The sequence below is a fragment of the Typha angustifolia genome, chromosome 13, assembly GCF_048772165.1.
Source record: "Typha angustifolia cultivar Huaian chromosome 13, ASM4877216v1, whole genome shotgun sequence".
Classification (NCBI taxonomy): domain Eukaryota; kingdom Viridiplantae; phylum Streptophyta; class Magnoliopsida; order Poales; family Typhaceae; genus Typha; species Typha angustifolia.
This window is the reverse complement of record NC_133251.1, coordinates 15,079,393-15,096,638: the sequence shown is the minus strand read 5'-3', so window position 1 is coordinate 15,096,638 and position 17,246 is coordinate 15,079,393. Positions and strand designations below refer to the sequence as shown.

Genomic DNA, 17,246 nt, shown 5'->3' with positions numbered 1-17,246 from the left:
TTGCCACTGTGAAACTCAGTCCACACTACATGAATGCAATCACACCAATAAAACCTCTGCTACTTGCTTCTTTAGATCAAGCTATAATCAGACCATCACGCTGAGATGCCAGAAGATTTTGTAACAGTGGTTAATTCATACAATTTTGTTATTAATTAAAAGAACAAACTCAGTTTTATTAGGAATAAACCATGGAATAGTGTATTTTCTCTCTATTTTATAATGAGATCATTCTACTTAAATTCTTGAACTATTATTTATCTTTTATATATACTTCTAGAATGTTTCTTTTTATATATATAGACCCCTTAAATTATTAAGAACCTTTTAATCCCATCATTTGTTAATTTTTCATTATATTCATTTGAGTTATCACATGCCTTACACTCATACATAGGGTTGATAAAAATTAACCCAGATTCGATAATTTGACATAGTAACCTAGAATTTAAACGGGTTTGGGTTTAGTATAATCATATTCGATTTGTAAACGAGTCAATCTGTCTAACTCAATTATTAAACGGGCCACTTTCATATTTATTATGTCAACATGTTAATTAACATGACTTAACCCGCAAACTCATTTATGACTTGACTAACTAATTTATAACCAGACTAATCTGTTTATAATTCGACTTACCCCCATTTATGATATGAAAAAAAAATCTATCTTATAACTAAAAAAACTTTATTTTTAATCCAAATAACTTATATAAATTTAAATAATTTATGTCACTTGATAATTTATTTATAACTCATGTAATCCGTTGAATAAACAAGACATATTTGTATCTAAAAATTTCAAACCGTTTAATAAACGATACATGTTTGTATTTAAAAATTTCAAACCGTTCAATAAACACGTCGTTTTCATGTTTATATTATTATAACTCAACCCAACCCGACAGTGAAATAAAAATCTTGACCCTTATAACCTCATTTTTAGAAAGGTAAAAAGAAAAAGAAATGTTAACATAGAAAGGCAGGTAAGTTTGCCTTGAAAGGGTCAAAAGATTTTTAACAATTTAAAGAGTATATGTGTACTTAAACAAAACAAAGAAAAAAAGAGTCTAGGGAGGAGGGTCTACATATAAATAGACAATATTTCAGTAGTCATAATTGAAATTATCTCCTTATAAATCCCTAAATAAATAAATAAATATATATATATATATATATACAGAAGAAGTTGAAACAAATGTTGTAGCTCACTCATCCTTCACTAATCGAGCCCCCACGGCAGGCAGGCAGGCAGGCAGGTAAGGTACATTTCACATACGAAGCATTACAAATGGTTCGCAGTTGGTCGCGCATAGTTTGATCATCATAACCTGGTCCAGATCCTCCGATCTTCTCCCCTATCTGGTACGGATAAACAAACAGGCACCAGCGAGCTATCTATCCGAATTAAAAAAAGGGAAACCCAACCAACCTCCGAAATAGTAAATACCCCTCTCTCTCTCTCTCTCTCTCTCTCTCTCTCTCTCTCTCTCTCTCTCTCTCTCTCTAGCTTCGAGACAAAACTACTGGCATCGTATGTTAATTACTTCACCAAAAAACAGTCCCTCTCCCTCCCCCAAAACACCTAAACCCTCCTCTTGCGCTTCTTTCTCTTCCTCACAAATGGAACAAGTAAAAGTGAACTAAAAAAGAAAGAAAGAAAGAAAGGTACTACTCCCCTTCTCTCACTAATGGCTTCGGAGCCAGAAGTCTTCCCATGGCTTAAGGCTATGCCTTTGGCCCCGGAGTATCATCCCACTCTAGCTGAGTTTCAAGACCCCATTGCTTATATCCTCAAGATCGAGAAGGAGGCCTCCTCATACGGCATCTGCAAGATCGTGCCGCCGCTCCCTGCGCCGCCTAAGAAGACCGCCGTCGTAAACCTCAACCGCTCCTTTGCCGCCCGGGAACCCCACCCTAAGAAACCCCCCACCTTCACCACCCGCCACCAGCAGGTCGGATTCTGCCCCCGCCGCCCCCGCCCTGTCCAAAAGCCGGTCTGGCATTCCGGCGAACATTACACGCTCACCCAATTCGAGGCCAAGGCCAAGCAGTTCGAGCGCGGAGTCCTCCATAAGTTCCCGTCGAAGAAGCCCTTGTCGCCGCTCGAGATCGAGACCCTCTTCTGGAAGGCCTGCGCCGACAAGCCGTTCTCGGTGGAGTACGCCAGTGACATGCCCGGTTCCGGCTTCGCGCCGGTGGGCGCCGGCGGGGCCGGGAAGCGGTGGCGGGAGGAGGACGCGGCCGGAAATGTCGGGGACACAGCGTGGAATATGCGTGGGGTGTCGAGGGCGAAGGGGTCTCTGCTTAGGTTCATGAAGGAGGAGATCCCCGGGGTGACCTCGCCGATGGTGTATGTTGCCATGATGTTTAGCTGGTTCGCTTGGCATGTGGAAGACCATGAGCTGCATAGCTTGAATTATCTGCATATGGGGGCAGGGAAGACTTGGTATGGGATGCCGAGGGATGCAAGGCTCGCGTTCGAGGAGGTAGTTCGGGTGCATGGGTATGGAGATGAAGTGAATCCTCTTGGTAAGTGACGGTCTTCTTACTGCATTTTGCTATTCATTTGCCTGCTCTGTGCTTCCGTTTAGTAGACTAGTCCTTCTATCGATGGGTTATACACAAAGCATTCAGTAGGAGCGAGTCCTATTATACATCATTACATTGTTACTGTATGAGAGTAATTTCTCAACCAAACGTGGTCCTTTATACGACTGAACTGGAACTTCTTTTTTAAGAGTTTGCATAGACCTACTTGAGAAAATATTCTAGTGTAATTTACACTTACGGGCTGTAGGATCATGCCGTGCTTTTTTCTATGACTGGCAATATGGAGATATTCTGGTAATGATTCCATGTTTTTGCCTGTTGACACAGAGTCTGATTCTTATATTTGCTATTGTATGGGTAATACAATACGTCTTCCTTACTAATATAAATTTTTCAATGTATTCTCTGCTCTAGCTGATTAGTGATTAGGTATTTTGTTGCTTCACAAAAATGTCCTGATCTTACTTACAACTATTAGTTAACTGTTTTCAAATTTTCTTCTATGATTAATCTTCAGGAATGCTATTTATTTTTAAGGCTATGCTTGTATATTTGATTGTTATGATAATTTGTCGAATTGTGGACTCTGCTATCTATGTAGTTTGATAAACCACTTGTTATACTTATGATTGTGCAGTGACTTTTGCTACTCTGGGTGAGAAGACAACTGTAATGCCACCAGATGTTCTTATAGGTTCAGGCATCCCATGCTGCAGGTTAAATAAGCTGAATTTGCTATTCTATGTTAAGCACTCATTTTATGACTGTTTGGTTATCCTCTTTCCTATTATAACCACTAATGTATTTTGTCATACCAGATTGGTACAAAATGCAGGAGAATTTGTTGTTACTTTTCCAGGAGCTTATCACTCGGGTTTCAGTCATGGTAGGCCATCTATCACCTGGAAATTTATTATATCTAGTGAATTTACAATTGTACTAGAGATGCCTCCACATCTAATGAAATCATGAGTCCACTAGAAGGGCGAAAATAATTATATATGTCTATACCCACATATATGTGTATATATATGTATATAATAATATGCATATAAATACATATCCTTCCGGTATCTGTTTCATATTTTGTGCTGGATCCTCTGCCAAATTGTTTCGACAACTAGTTCCACTAAGCTTGAATGAACAAACTAATTCTGTACTAAGTTACTCTGCTGATATGATAATTTTATCAGCATACTATAGGTAACTTTCCTGGATAGAATTTATAATGGGGTCATGAAAAACAAAAACAACCTCCTTTATAATTTCATGGAGACTTTTAAAGTATTTGAGAAAAAAATGAGAACATTGGCTATGAGAAAATCAAGCACGCTTGCCGAATATATATGTTGGTTAAGGAATGCAGAGTCACTAGATAAAAGCATGTAAGTATCATTTAATATATGTTTCTTAAATGAGATGTTTTAGTTGCACGATTAATGCGTTGTTCTGTCCGAGAGTAAAGCTTCATTGTTTGAAGGACAGTGAAGCTTACATTATGATGTGAACTCCTTGTCTTTATCTTATCTACTTCTCTTATGATCTTATCTATTTTAAACACTGGGAAGTTAAATTAAATATATTTTGTAGCTATCTTATCTATTTTATTTAACAAAAAACATTTTGTCTAACATTTGCAGGATTTAATTGTGGGGAGGCAGCAAATATAGCTACTCCTGGATGGTTGAGAGTAGCCAAAGAGGCAGCAATACGAAGGGCCTCAATTAATTACCCTCCCATGGTGTCCCACTATCAGTTGCTTTATGCACTTGCTCTATCTCTATGTTCAAGGTTTGTTCTATCTTTCTGTTACAGTTATCATTTCAACTCAACTTATACTTTTCCTATTCTTTTAATTTTGACACCTTTTCTGGTGATACTGGAGATTTTTGTTTTGGCAGTGATATCTTTCTGATGTCATTTGCAAACTAATCTTTTAAAGAATGTTTTTCTTCTTCACTTTCCTAAATATCCTTTTCCTGGAAGTATTGATATCAACCAATATCCAATTACTTAGACTGCTTTGGAGCATGAGGAAAGTAGGTTGTTGCACTCATGGATCCATGCTGAAGTAGTTTATTTCTCTAACTTTTCCTTTCAATCTATTTCAAGGAACTTAAGATTCAAATCATGGTAGTTTTCTACCCTATATCTATTATGTGAACAGGTTTTGCTATTGCTTTTACAGGGCTCCCTTGATCGGAGGTATTGAGCCACGAAGCTCCAGATTGAAAGATAAGATGAAAGGAGAAGGGGAAGATATTGTCAAGAGAACATTTGTTCAAAATGTTATCCGAAATAATTGCCTGCTTAATATTCTTCTTGATAAAGGATCTTGTGTTGTTCTTCCACAGAGTGCCCCTGATAGTCCTTTATGTTCGAATTCACTTTCAAGATCTCAGATAAAGATCAGACCAAGAATGTCACATGGTTTATATAGTCAAGAAGTTGCATCAGAAGCTTCAAAATCGTTACATTCAAATAGTATCATGCCAGGATGGAATTTAGGGGTCAGAGATTTTGGTGGTTTCGCTTCAATAAAAGGGAACTCTGCATCTAAATGTCAGGAGAAGATAATTTCATCAGCAACTTGCTGCAAATATGGTTGTTCTGATTTGTATTCTTCTTCTTCAGATTCCCAAAATGTGGAAGGTGGGAAAGAAGTCACTCTCCAAGGTGATGGACTATTGGATCAAGGGCTATTATCATGTGTCACTTGCGGAATCTTGAGCTTTTCATGTGTTGCTGTCATTCAACCAAGAGATATGGCAGCTAAACGACTTATGTCCACTGATCATAACTTTCGTAGTGGTCACATTTTGGGTTCTGGAGAAGCTTGTGAGATAGATAAGGCAAAAGGAAATACTAGCTATTATAATTCAGGTAAGTTTGTAGAGGTGACATGTTCTCTTTCCATTTTGTCTTTCTGATCATATTGTCCAAGCTGTTTGTGCTCCTAAAATATATACAAAGTCATATGCGCTTATTGTGTTATACAATGTGCTATACATCTCTTAGTGAAGATAATTTTGTGTTGTAGTTACCTCCAAAATAGCCTATTCCTGGTCTTGTATCTGAGAGGTGAAGACAATTGTCTTTCATTAAACTAATTGTGTCTATTATTCCAAGTACATCTGTAGCTATTCTGTACTTTACTAATACTGATGCTTCTTTCCAAAGGATGTTGTCAGCTAGCAAATATCAGCATAAGATGATCCCACTTCTGACTTGCCCATGTTTTGGCATGTAAATGTACAATATCCTTCTGTTTGTATTTGGTAGACTCCATAATGAAGTAATTCATGCTTTGCAAAGAGATAACCATGGTTTTAAAGTTCCGGCTTGAACCAATACATTTCAGCCAAAATGAATCAGTTTGAGCAGTCTGAAACTAAGCCAATATACGACATTCAAGCTGGTTTGAGGTTAACCACTAACTGATTTCTTTGCTATTAATTTTCTATTTCCTGTATCTGCAGGTAAAACAGAAAGGCACGCCGAAGATAGAGTATGTTCTAATGCAGTTCATTGTAGCACTCATTCAGTTCTAGCTTCAGATCACAGTGGTGAAGTGGTTTCAGATATTACATATCAACAAAGAACTTCTGCACTTGATCTGTTAGCTTCTGCTTACGGGGATCAATCAGATTCTGATAATGAAGAAGCCCTGCATGAAAAGCCTGTTTTAATGGGAGACCCTTTAAATGTTGTGGCTGAATCGGAAAACCTCTGTTATAGTAAGATTGGACATGAGAAGACAAACTTGCGCCTGATTGGAGCAGAATGTCGTAATGGAACATCTGTTGAAAATTCTCATTGTTCTGATGTCTCAAATCATTTGAAGAACGAGATGGGTGTTACTACCAGAGATAGTCAACTGAAAGTGGCTCTCTCTGAAGGAAGTCAGCCAAAAGATTCCAATTTTATCAGGGAGAAGGAAATGACCATTTCCAGCAGTTCAGATCAGTCCAACGATGAAATGTTTGAGGATAACTGCAAGGAATTTGTTGGTCTTAGTAAAACTGTTGGAGCTACTTATCCCCATGAGAGTAACATGAAGATAGATAATCCAGCTTCTTGTTCAACAGATCTTTCATTTCCCTTTGATTTCTTCTCAGACTCTGCTACTGCAACAGGAGGTGCTGTAAGAACAAGAAACATAAGAAGCTTTGATGTGAAAGTTAAGAATTCTGCTGCATCAATTCTGGGGGGCTGTGATAAAAACTCCTCCAGAATGCATGTATTCTGTCTTGAGCATGCTATAGAGGTTGAAAAGCAACTTCAGCCAATGGGTGGTGTACATATTCTAATTGTGTGCCATCCAGGTCAGTTCTGCTATAGACCTACCTACCTTCTGTTTCTTGCTATCAACTTCTCATTTGTGTATTTCTGCTATAACTAGATATTTAGTCACTGCATAAAATGCTAATTTTTTTGGGAGGGTTGGTTGAAATGCTTCTTTGCACTATAATGTACAATAATGCACTAACCTTTTGTCATCATACACCTTGATAACGTGACTAATTTGTTATTTCTTGTTCCATATTATTTGAACTTAAGTTACTTTCCACTAGTTGATCTTTTGGTATTTTTCCAATTTCTCAGTACAATATTACTCTGAAGCACAACTAGCGAAACAACCTAGTTCCACTAAACAATCACTTTCCACTAGTTGAAGCATTTGCTGAACAGTTTCCACTACCTTGAAGCATTCACTGATCAATCTAATGACACTTACCTCAAATCATCATTACCTGGGTAATTAATGTCAAATGCTGCAACACTTTTATGTTCTTGTCTATGCGATTAATTAAAACTTGATTATACATTTTTAGCCTTTTATGAAAATATCAGCATTTTCGAGGTAAGTTTAGCTATGTTTTACTACATGTGACTGTAAAATGATTTGAGGTTGATTTGCTGTCCTGCAGTAACTTATTAATCATAGGAAGCTAGTTATAGACTTTAGAAAATGATGTATCATTAACAATCATACATATGTAACTTTGATATTTTATCTATTTTGCTAAAACAAGTAGAGAGCAGAATGACTACAGATAGCAGGATGGAGAAGAATGCATTCAGTAAAATATAGTTTTACTTTTTGTTAAGTTCACTTTTCCTGCCTTGTCTTCCTTCTCTTGTAAAAGAAACTTTCTGGGATTCTTTTGGAATTTATTCATGATTGTCTACTTGGTTTATTATGATGTATGCAGACTATCCTAAGATAGAAACAGAAGCAAAACTATTGGCAAAAGAGTTGGAAATTGACTATGAATGGCAGGATGTTAATTTCATGGAAGCTACTAAAGAGGACCAAGAAAGGATACAAGCAGCCTTGGAGGACGAGGAAGCCATGCCTACAAATAGTGACTGGACAGTTAAATTGGGCATCAACCTATATTACAGCGCCAACCTGAGCAAGTCTCCTCTCTACAGCAAGCAGATGCCATACAATGACGTCATATATAAAGCATTTGGCCATAATTCCCCTGGTAACTCCCCTATAAAGCCAAAGACTTCTGGGAGGATATCAGGAAGGCAGAAGAAAATTGTTGTTGCTGGTAGATGGTGTGGAAAAGTTTGGATGTCAAGTCAGGTTCATCCACATTTAGTTCATAGAGATGAAAATTACGATAGCGACGATCCGGAGAAACTTCATTTCCAACATTACGATCAGACGCCTAAAATGGATACAGAAACCAACCATGCCAGCCAAGTTACACCCTCCAAGGGCAAATCATCAGGCAGCAATATGGCAGTGGATAGAAAATCTGGAAGGAAAAGGAGCAAGAAACCCTTAAGGAAACCAACCACCAAAAAGAGCAGGTGCAACCATGACGACAACTCAAAAACCATAGAGGATTCAGCTGAAGCTTCCTCATCACCGTCTGGAAGAGTCCTACGGAGTAGTAAAGTTAGGAATTCTGAGAACTCTAGCCGGAAAAAGATGGACCTAAAGAATGAAGCTGAAGGAGGGCCTAGCTCTCGGCTCAGGAAAAGGCCGTCAAATTCTGAAAAGCCTAAATCAGCAATGAAGAAACAAACGATGGAGAAGAAAGGAAAGAAGGCTCAGGCTACAAGTCGTGCAACCAAGGACGAGGAAGGAGAATATACATGTGATATAGAAGGGTGCTCAATGAGTTTCAGCACAAAGCAAGATTTGACATTGCACAAGCGTGACATCTGCCCTGTTAAAGGCTGTGGGAAGAAGTTCTTCTCGCACAAGTATCTGGTGCAGCACCGGAAGGTCCACATGGATGACCGGCCACTTGAATGCCCGTGGAAAGGTTGCAAGATGACATTCAAATGGGCATGGGCAAGAACTGAGCATATTAGAGTCCACACTGGAGATCGGCCGTATGTGTGCCGGGAACCAGGGTGTGGTCAGACATTCCGTTTCGTATCAGATTTCAGCCGTCACAAGCGCAAGACGGGCCATTCGGTAAAGAAGGGCAAGAGGTGGTAGTGGTAATAACCTCCTGCAGTACATCAGGTTCATGGAGAAGTAGGTTCTTCAATTTAGTTTCTTAGCTGAGCAGGGTAGGAATCTCACAGTAGTTTCTTTTGTTCATTAACTTGACAATCTGTTTATTGTCTGGGTTTCATTGGCCCCAATCAAATTATTCTCATTCTCTCAAGTGTCTTAACTCCATTGTTCCATCTCTAACATTGAGTATTTGGTATATCCCCATCTTATTCTGGTTATGCACGTAATATGTGTTCTGGTACTTGACTGGACAAAATTTTTTTTTTGACTGGACAAGTCCTAAACTGATGAAAGGAGTTTGTGACTGATATAGTCAACTATGTTTCTTTTTGACATACCTGGATTCCCCAAGAACGATTGAACCAGCTTAGCTATTTTTACTCTCTTATGTAATTCAAGTTCACAACCATCTTGTGTACTAGTATCAGCCATTTGGTTTTCTTTTTGCATCTCAAGGTGATAGTGCTTCACAATCTGAGTTATGACCAAAATAGATTTTTCTCAAACTTATTTATTAAATAAGAGTCTAATTTACTGTAGTCATAATAAAAATGATATATTTCTTTTTATCAATTTAGTGTTTTTATCGTTAGATAATTTTATTTTTCTAAATTACTAAAAGATTAAATTAAAAAAATTTATATACGTAAAACGTTGAATAAATTAGTATATTAAGATCAGATAAAAATGTAAATAGTTAAACGCTTTTACTAAGTAAAAAAACATTGATGAGTTTAATATTTTTATTATTGTTATAGTAAATTTAAAGATAGTTATTCAGATAAAAAAGTTTTGAAACAATTTGGAATAGGGCTAGTTTGGTCAAAAAACTCTCACAATCTTATCCCAAAGTTTGATTTATTTTATATCCACGATAATCTAAATATTTTATCTGTGCATATCTAAATGTGAACAAACCCAATATATACATAATCTTCATCACCATTCATTCTCAAACTACCTTACAAGCTCTTGGTATTCTCTTACACCTAGCAACAACAGAAGAATCTATAACACACCAATTTCCCAGAAAATCTATTCATTCCTTTTCCTCTTAGCCAAGCAAGACATAACTTTTGCAGCCATGACCTTCTTAACCAGAATCCTCCACTTGTCATCCTTCCCCTCTCCTTCCATCTCTTGCATCATCCTTAGCTTAAACTGCCTACGCAATCATAACCACCACCACCACAAGCAAACACAGCAACAAAAGTTTGATTAATTACCCAAAAATTAGATTTGAAATCAAATTAAGTATACTTATGGAGGAGGGCATCAGCTCTTACGTGCAGAGTGGCACTTTGCAGGGGTCAGGCTGGTCACAGATGGCGGAGTGGAGGCGGAGGAGCTGCCACATACGCTGGCAACGTGGGCAGCCCTTGCGGTGACACGTCGCAAAATGGCGGATGAGGAGCTGGAGTCCCTGGCAGATAGTGGACCGGCCACATGGGCCCCGAGGTGGGGCCCGGTCCATTGGCCCCACCTCCGTGCACCCCTCGATGCAGATGTGCCGTAGGCACTCCATAGCCTCGCTTAGCTCTGCGTACACGCCTTGCTCTTCCTTCCTCTTCCTCCTCCGTCGCTTCTTCCTCTGTTATTATTATTAAAATTAAAATAATTAATTATTTCTCTAGAATTCTTATAGGAGTGGATAAGATTTCTCTATATGTGTCTAGAGAGAAGGCACTATGTATGCAGTCTTATGATAAGCATTTATAAACGAACACTAAATTGCAGCAGTTTAGAATAGAGACCAAATCTAGGCGATTCGTATAGGGATGAGGCGGGGATTTTGTAGTATTAGTTTTTAAGTTAGATTTACTTTCTTGAGAAAAAAATTTATGGCAGCGTATTGTAGACTGGCAAGCACCCAAGTGCAAGAAATTCTTGCATCCAAATCCGGAGATGATCTTCTGGGCCTTGTCTGCAACCCAGGGCGGTTGTCGGCCTCAAATTGCAACTTCCGAAGGAAACGACGCCGACAACCGACTTAAATCTAATCTCCGTGCCACATCACGTGAGCTGCCAGCACGATCGACAAGGATTCGACTCGATCGCATGCGGGTAAAAGCAGGGGACGTAGGGGAGACACGTGTCGAGTTTTCAGTGGCATCCGGCACGTACCAAGTCGTCGTCGTGGAGGTACTGGAGGACCTCGAGCTCGAGCCACGGGTCGTTGGCCTGCACGAATCTCCACGCCTCCGTCTTCTCCACGGCGGCGAAGTCCTTCGCCAGCATCTTCATGCACCGCAGGTAGAGCCGCGGCGCATCACACTGCCGCGCCAGCTGCAGCACGTCGACGGCGCACTCCGCCGTCAGCCGCGCCGCTAGCTCGGCCTCGCACGCGCGCTTCAGCCACCCCACCTGGTACGCGTGCGACAGCACGAGGAGGTGCACCCCATACTTGCCCACCTCCTCCCGCTCATCCTTATCTCGCACGCTCCTACGTAATTTTTTATAAAATTTCGACGAATTATTTTATATAAATTTTAGACTACATGAACATAAATATATATATATGTATATACCTGGAGGAGTAGAGAGATCTAACGAAGGCCTCAAGGGCGTCAAAGGGAACTCCATTAATGGCGATAACTCTACTCGGATTCCCATGCTTCTGTCGATCAAGTAAGCTCTCCAATACCGGCGAGGCCGAAGCCTGATACTTTCCAACATAAAAATGAGGATGAAAAATTTAACAAAAAGGAAAAATAAAATTGCATAAATATTTATGAGCTTACGAGAACTCCAGAATGAACTGGGATTCTCCTCCCTCCGGAAGTAACAATCTCAACGTCGGCTTCACCCGAGACGCCCATCGATCAATCTTGATCTCTTCTTATTCGCGGCAAAATAGGGCAAGTACAGTTTATAAGAAACGGGCTAATGGGAGTGGCGTACGTGTCGCAAAAGGAGCTGAGCTACGGAAAACATGGACAATGTTAACCGGCTTTTAAAGACCAGAAGGGACCTTGAGATATTAGACATTTAGAGGGGGGGGGGGGGGGGGGCGATGATGACGTGGGGCAACCCTGTTGCTCCGTGCTGATCCATTCACAGCTCAGCTCTTTGGCAAGTTGCGGTGGCGGGGGTATCCGATGTGGCATGATATCTGTGGAAGATATTTTTATACTTCCCACTTACGTGTCACGCATTGTATGTAATCAAAGTTGAGGTTACAAAATCGTTGACTCAGCTAACTTGAATTACTTCCCCCAGAAAAGAACTTAGATGTTGGGCCAACTAGCCCGTTGGATTTCTATATCCTCTTCTTATGTGGGCTGGATCAAATACTTAATGGGCTGGAGCAATGGTATACGATACTTAAGCAGTAAAGTAGAGAGAGGGAGATGGAGAGTAAGGCTTGGGGATTGGAAATGGCGAGGGCGATTCCCCACGCCTTTTGTTGCCCCAATTTTCCCGCCGCCCGGAGGAGGTCCATTTCGCCCCTTTTCTCCTCGTTGAGGTGAAAACCCTTTCATTTCCTATTCGCGAATTTGGAATCCAATTTGGATTGGATATTGAGATCGTTGTTTATCTATTTTGTTGCAATTTATGGTTATGTAGAATTCGTCTGAGATGCTACCCGGTGGCTTGTGCATCGACGTCTGCAGCTGGGAGTCGGCATTTGGATAGTTCGGACAAACTTCTTGGGGTAACTGATTCGTACTTTGTGGTTCTGTCGATTGGAGTTGGGTTTGGAAGTCGTTATTTTTTTTTTTTCCAACTTAAATATGTATAGGTAGTGATTAGTTTGTGGTTGATTGTATAATAGTTCAACGATGTTATCTGTTAAAAATTGAGACTTTCTAGCATCAAGCGGTTAGCCTATTGCCTGTTCTTCAAAATTCAAGTTCTGATTCTTAAACAGTCGAAACTTGGGGCTTTTTTTTGTTACTTTTATAAATTTTAATCTCATATTGTCACTAATGATCTCTTCGGATTATGATGCTAGAATTCCGATTTGTCTGAGAACTTGGGAGTGGGCCGAGATAGTAAAGATGATGATGTCCTTATCGAATGCAGAGATATTCACAAATCCTTTGGAGAAAAACAAATATTGAGAGGTGTCAGCTTCAAGGTGAGGTTTCTCTCTCTCTCTTTCATCTTTTTTAATACATGATGTTAGAGATGATGAATCCTTCATACTTGATACATCAGAACTTTTGTTTGGATTACCTATGGGATGTGATATTTGAATTTGGAAAAGTTAGCTGTGATAAGCATTTCTTGATGCATTTGTCATGACAATGTTGCTAGATTTTCCTATCCTGTTTGAAGGAAAAATATTTATCTTAATTATCCATGCTTATGCTGTTATATACAATTACACTGTGACATTTAAAGATTACAAAATCTGGGGGTTGATCATAGGAAGCAAGAACAATTTGATTGTTTGATTGATGCTCTTCTTTTTCACATTATATGCGATAGTCAGATTCATCAAAATGAGCTCCCTTCTCCCATATTCCAACATGCAAAGCATTCACTTGTGCTCTAGTATCTTTTATTCCTTTTCCTGTTCTTTGATTCTTATTTGTTCTGCACTTGGCATTTTATATTACTTAGCAAGATCACCTATTGGAGATATTTTTTAATTTTTTTTAAATTTTATGTCTATTGCAGTTTGATGATGATTCGATATATTTGTATGTGACAGATAATTTGAATGGAGTCATAAGACTTTAAAATGTTTGACATACTTCTCTCTGTCAGGACCTCCAATCATATAACAAATAGGGTCAACATGATTGTCTTTATCTTTATATCCTAAGATTGTTTGGTAGAATTTTTTTTTTTTTTTATGATCCATAACATAGTTTAATATAGGATATCTTTAGGCAGAACCTAGACAGTAGAATTTCTAAATATTCTCTCCCTGTAATGGTTGTAAACTGTAGCTTGTTGCTTCCATAATCTCAGGTTCATCATCTTTGTAATATAGAAAAGGAACTGTTTTTCCCTCATTCAGATTAGGTACGGTGAAGCTGTTGGAATAATTGGGCCTTCTGGCACTGGCAAGTCAACTATTCTCAAGATTATGGCTGGGCTTTTAGCTCCAGATAAGGTTATCAAATTCTATACTCATTTGAATTGTACTGAATTTTTTCTGCAAGGAATGCCATTTGTTGATACAGTTTCTGTTAACTTGCAGGGTGAGGTTTTCATTTGTGGAAAGAAAAGGCAGGGTTTAGTTAGTGATGAGGAGATCTCTGGCCTCCGTATTGGCTTGGTAGAGTGTTCAACATCTCTATTTTTTCTCCTATTTCCTGAGAAGTTATTGACTTGCTTTACCTTCTATGTTAGCACACCCAAAATTTAAATGGAAAATTTTTATGCAAAATTATGTAGCAGTTTCCTTTGCTACTTAGTACTTACTATCTTTTACTAAGTTTTAATCTTGCTAACAATTGTCATGACTTGTTTTGTTATGGAAGTGCCTCTCTGCAATGTTAAATCTCACTTGCATAGTAGTTCTTCAGAAGCTTGCCATTGTACTTGAATCTTTTTACCGTCACAAACGACTGATGTAGCTCAGAACATCTCAAAGATGCAACTTCAAGTTTTCCTTTTACTCTTTTGATCATTTTATAGATTCTTGCTGAGTTGCTGTTACGGATATATAGTTGAATGTTAGAAAGAAAGCTAGCTAAACAAAAAGAAAGAACAACAATGATGATTTAGTTGTACATTCTTTGTGCGATCCGCAACATAGCGGACAATTTAAAGTTTTAAACTTCCGAAAACAAGGTCCAAATAGGAATTTCTGATTCCCTATACAAGTTCCAGTCTGCTTGTATGGCTGTTTACCCTTTTATTTTCCTTACCAGTTTTCATTTTCCCAAGATCCATGATGTCCATAGAAAGTTTACAAGTAATTGGACATATATGCTTAATTGAAAATTTAGCTCTTGTTGTGTCATACAATGTTCCGTCATGAAGGCAGTTTTTACATTTGAACTCTATAGATACTTGACTATTCACTCTCTAGCTTTTTGCTTTTGTATGTCTGTTCTGACTGTTCCTCTCATCCATCTTTGCTGACACAGGTGTTCCAGAGTGCAGCTCTTTTTGATTCTCTAACAGTCCGTGAAAATGTTGGTTTTCTACTGTAAGGGAATGATTACATTTTTAAGCAAGTCCATTAAATCCTACTTGGTTTGCTAACTTGCATTTATATTTTTCTCCTGCTGTTAGGTATGAAAACTCAAATATGTCTGCGGATCGGATACAGGACCTGGTGAAAGAAACTTTGGCGGCAGTAGGATTAAAGGTAACTTTAGAAAATACATGGGATAAAAAAAATTCACCCCATATATCAGAAAGTCAATACCATTGATATGCAATCTCTCAAATTATTAATTTTCTTCCAGATGTCAGTTGCTTACTTTAATTCTTCAAATAGTGCAAGACTCATAGTTCTAGATATTATTCATTTCCATGATCTAAAGCAATCATGTCCTCCAGATTGGATCAGAAAGCAGTCTTCAGACATACCTGACATCATGTTTAGTAGCTCGAAAAAGTCTACTAGATGATTATGCATCTTACTCTGCACTGTATATGATTTGGTACTTATGTTATTTAGGGACTACACACTGAATTAACTATAATATAAATAAGTTCTAACTGCCATTTATCCAGGATGTCGAGGATCGTTTTCCTTCCGAACTGTCTGGTGGAATGAAGAAAAGGGTAGCTTTAGCGCGCTCAATAATTTTTGATGATACAAAAGAGACTATAGAACCAGAGGTATGTTCTTGATCATAAAACCCAATTGAATTATATAGTGTTGCTTTAAGGAGAGTGATATGATATTAGCCACAAGCTGAAACTTTTCTTCAGGAAGGAATCTTCGACATCATATATTTGAAGAGAAATTTTTAAGTGTGACGGATCATAGATAAAAGAAGCAAGAATTATTCATTGACAACGTAGTAAGCTGTATATTTATAAGCTTTATGATCCACTTTCTTCTGTGCACAGGTGCTATTATATGATGAACCCACAGCAGGACTTGACCCAATTGCTTCCACTGTCGTGGAAGATCTTATCCGCTCTGTTCATACTGGAGGAGAGGATGGTTCTGGTAAGACAGGAAAGATAGCATCCTATGTAGTTGTCACTCATCAACATAGCACGATCCGAAGAGCTGTCGACAGGCTGTTGTTTCTCTATGAAGGAAGGATAGTGTGGGAAGGAATGACGCATGAATTTACGACATCAACAAATCCTATTGTTAGACAGGTATGCATAACCTCGTCCTTATTTCCTGTAATCTTATGCTTCTGTCATTTAATCCTGACCTTTTATTTAATCTCCACTGGCAGTTTGCATCTGGTAACTTGGATGGGCCAATAAGATACTGAGGCTGCTCTTAAGCAAAGCAGAAGAGTCTATGCCGGTCTCTCTCCGCCTCCATTGTATTGTTCAGCATACTATACAGGGATCAACCATTGTACTTATACAAGTATATTCTACTTGATGGGAGCTCGAATAAGACGCTTGTTAGATGGTTAGTCATCATCAAGCAATTAAAAGCTTGGTGTTTGTCATAAAATCTCTGTTGAATGTACTATCTTCGTCTTCATCTTCTTCATAGGCATTTTTCATGTAACACCCTGTGCTGAACGAAGTCATTTGTACGTCCATCAGGAGTTAATCCAATTCAAATCCAACAAACCAAAGTTGGTTTCTATATATATATATATATCTCATTATTATATCTTGGTGTGAGTGCTGAAAAGGGATATCAAATGCATTAATACTTCAATATATAGTGGGCCGATTTACCTTTCATAACTTTGCAAACATACCCAGCTCTTGACACATTTTTTGCTAGAATAAATGTACACCAGATGAAACCTTTGAAACTTGTACGAAGCCAGTTGCAGACTACTCTATGCTTGGATGGGCATAGACGTAGGTTTGAAGGATTATAGTAAGAAAAGAATCAGATATCATATATGCTTGCCTCTTTAGCAAAAAGAATCACATGAAATGTTAGTTGTTTCTTAGCAGCGAGAGATGGAGTTCTAGTTACTACCACTGCAAGTGGGGATAAAGCTTAATTGGGTTAGCTTAGAAGTACTTTACTGTTCAAGTGCAAAAGTAAATTAATTAAATTGAATCACTTTCTAATCATTGAAACCAAGCAAGCAAAAGAAATACATATATTTATTATTCATCATGGAAAGACGAA

General features: G+C 38.6%; 3 protein-coding genes across 5 annotated transcripts; 2 read left to right on the top strand and 1 right to left on the bottom strand.

Moving 5' to 3' along the window:
- Nucleotides 1–1,529: 1,529 nt before the first annotated feature.
- On the top strand, nt 1,530–9,284 carry LOC140773521 (lysine-specific demethylase JMJ705-like). Of its 3 annotated transcripts, none has more exons than XM_073116125.1 (7): nt 1,530–2,532; nt 3,191–3,439; nt 4,194–4,344; nt 4,742–5,115; nt 5,188–5,436; nt 6,033–6,878; nt 7,770–9,284. In XM_073116125.1, exons 1-7 carry the CDS (start codon nt 1,692–1,694, stop codon nt 9,020–9,022), a joined length of 3,963 nt encoding a protein of 1,320 aa, XP_072972226.1. In that variant the 5' UTR covers nt 1,530–1,691; the 3' UTR covers nt 9,023–9,284. The 3 variants fall into 3 exon arrangements, with proteins under 3 accessions (XP_072972226.1, XP_072972225.1, XP_072972227.1); XM_073116126.1 differs by having other exon boundaries at nt 1,531–2,532; nt 3,191–3,269; nt 3,372–3,439; nt 4,742–5,436; XM_073116124.1 differs by having other exon boundaries at nt 4,742–5,436.
- A 685-nt stretch (nt 9,285–9,969) lies between these two features.
- On the bottom strand, nt 9,970–11,979 carry LOC140775145 (BTB/POZ and TAZ domain-containing protein 2). Its single transcript, XM_073118410.1, has 5 exons — nt 11,785–11,979; nt 11,572–11,702; nt 11,168–11,486; nt 10,330–10,634; nt 9,970–10,208 (listed from the first exon to the last, which is right to left on the bottom strand). The coding sequence occupies exons 1-5, from the start codon at nt 11,860–11,862 to the stop codon at nt 10,079–10,081; spliced, it is 963 nt and encodes a 320-aa protein (XP_072974511.1). The 5' UTR covers nt 11,863–11,979; the 3' UTR covers nt 9,970–10,078.
- Nucleotides 11,980–12,352: 373 nt separating this feature from the next.
- On the top strand, nt 12,353–16,769 carry LOC140775028 (protein TRIGALACTOSYLDIACYLGLYCEROL 3, chloroplastic). Its single transcript, XM_073118248.1, has 10 exons — nt 12,353–12,509; nt 12,611–12,698; nt 12,999–13,124; nt 14,016–14,111; nt 14,199–14,276; nt 15,094–15,155; nt 15,242–15,317; nt 15,689–15,796; nt 16,031–16,291; nt 16,375–16,769. Exons 1-10 carry the CDS (start codon nt 12,394–12,396, stop codon nt 16,411–16,413), a joined length of 1,050 nt encoding a protein of 349 aa, XP_072974349.1. The 5' UTR covers nt 12,353–12,393; the 3' UTR covers nt 16,414–16,769.
- Nucleotides 16,770–17,246: the final 477 nt, after the last annotated feature.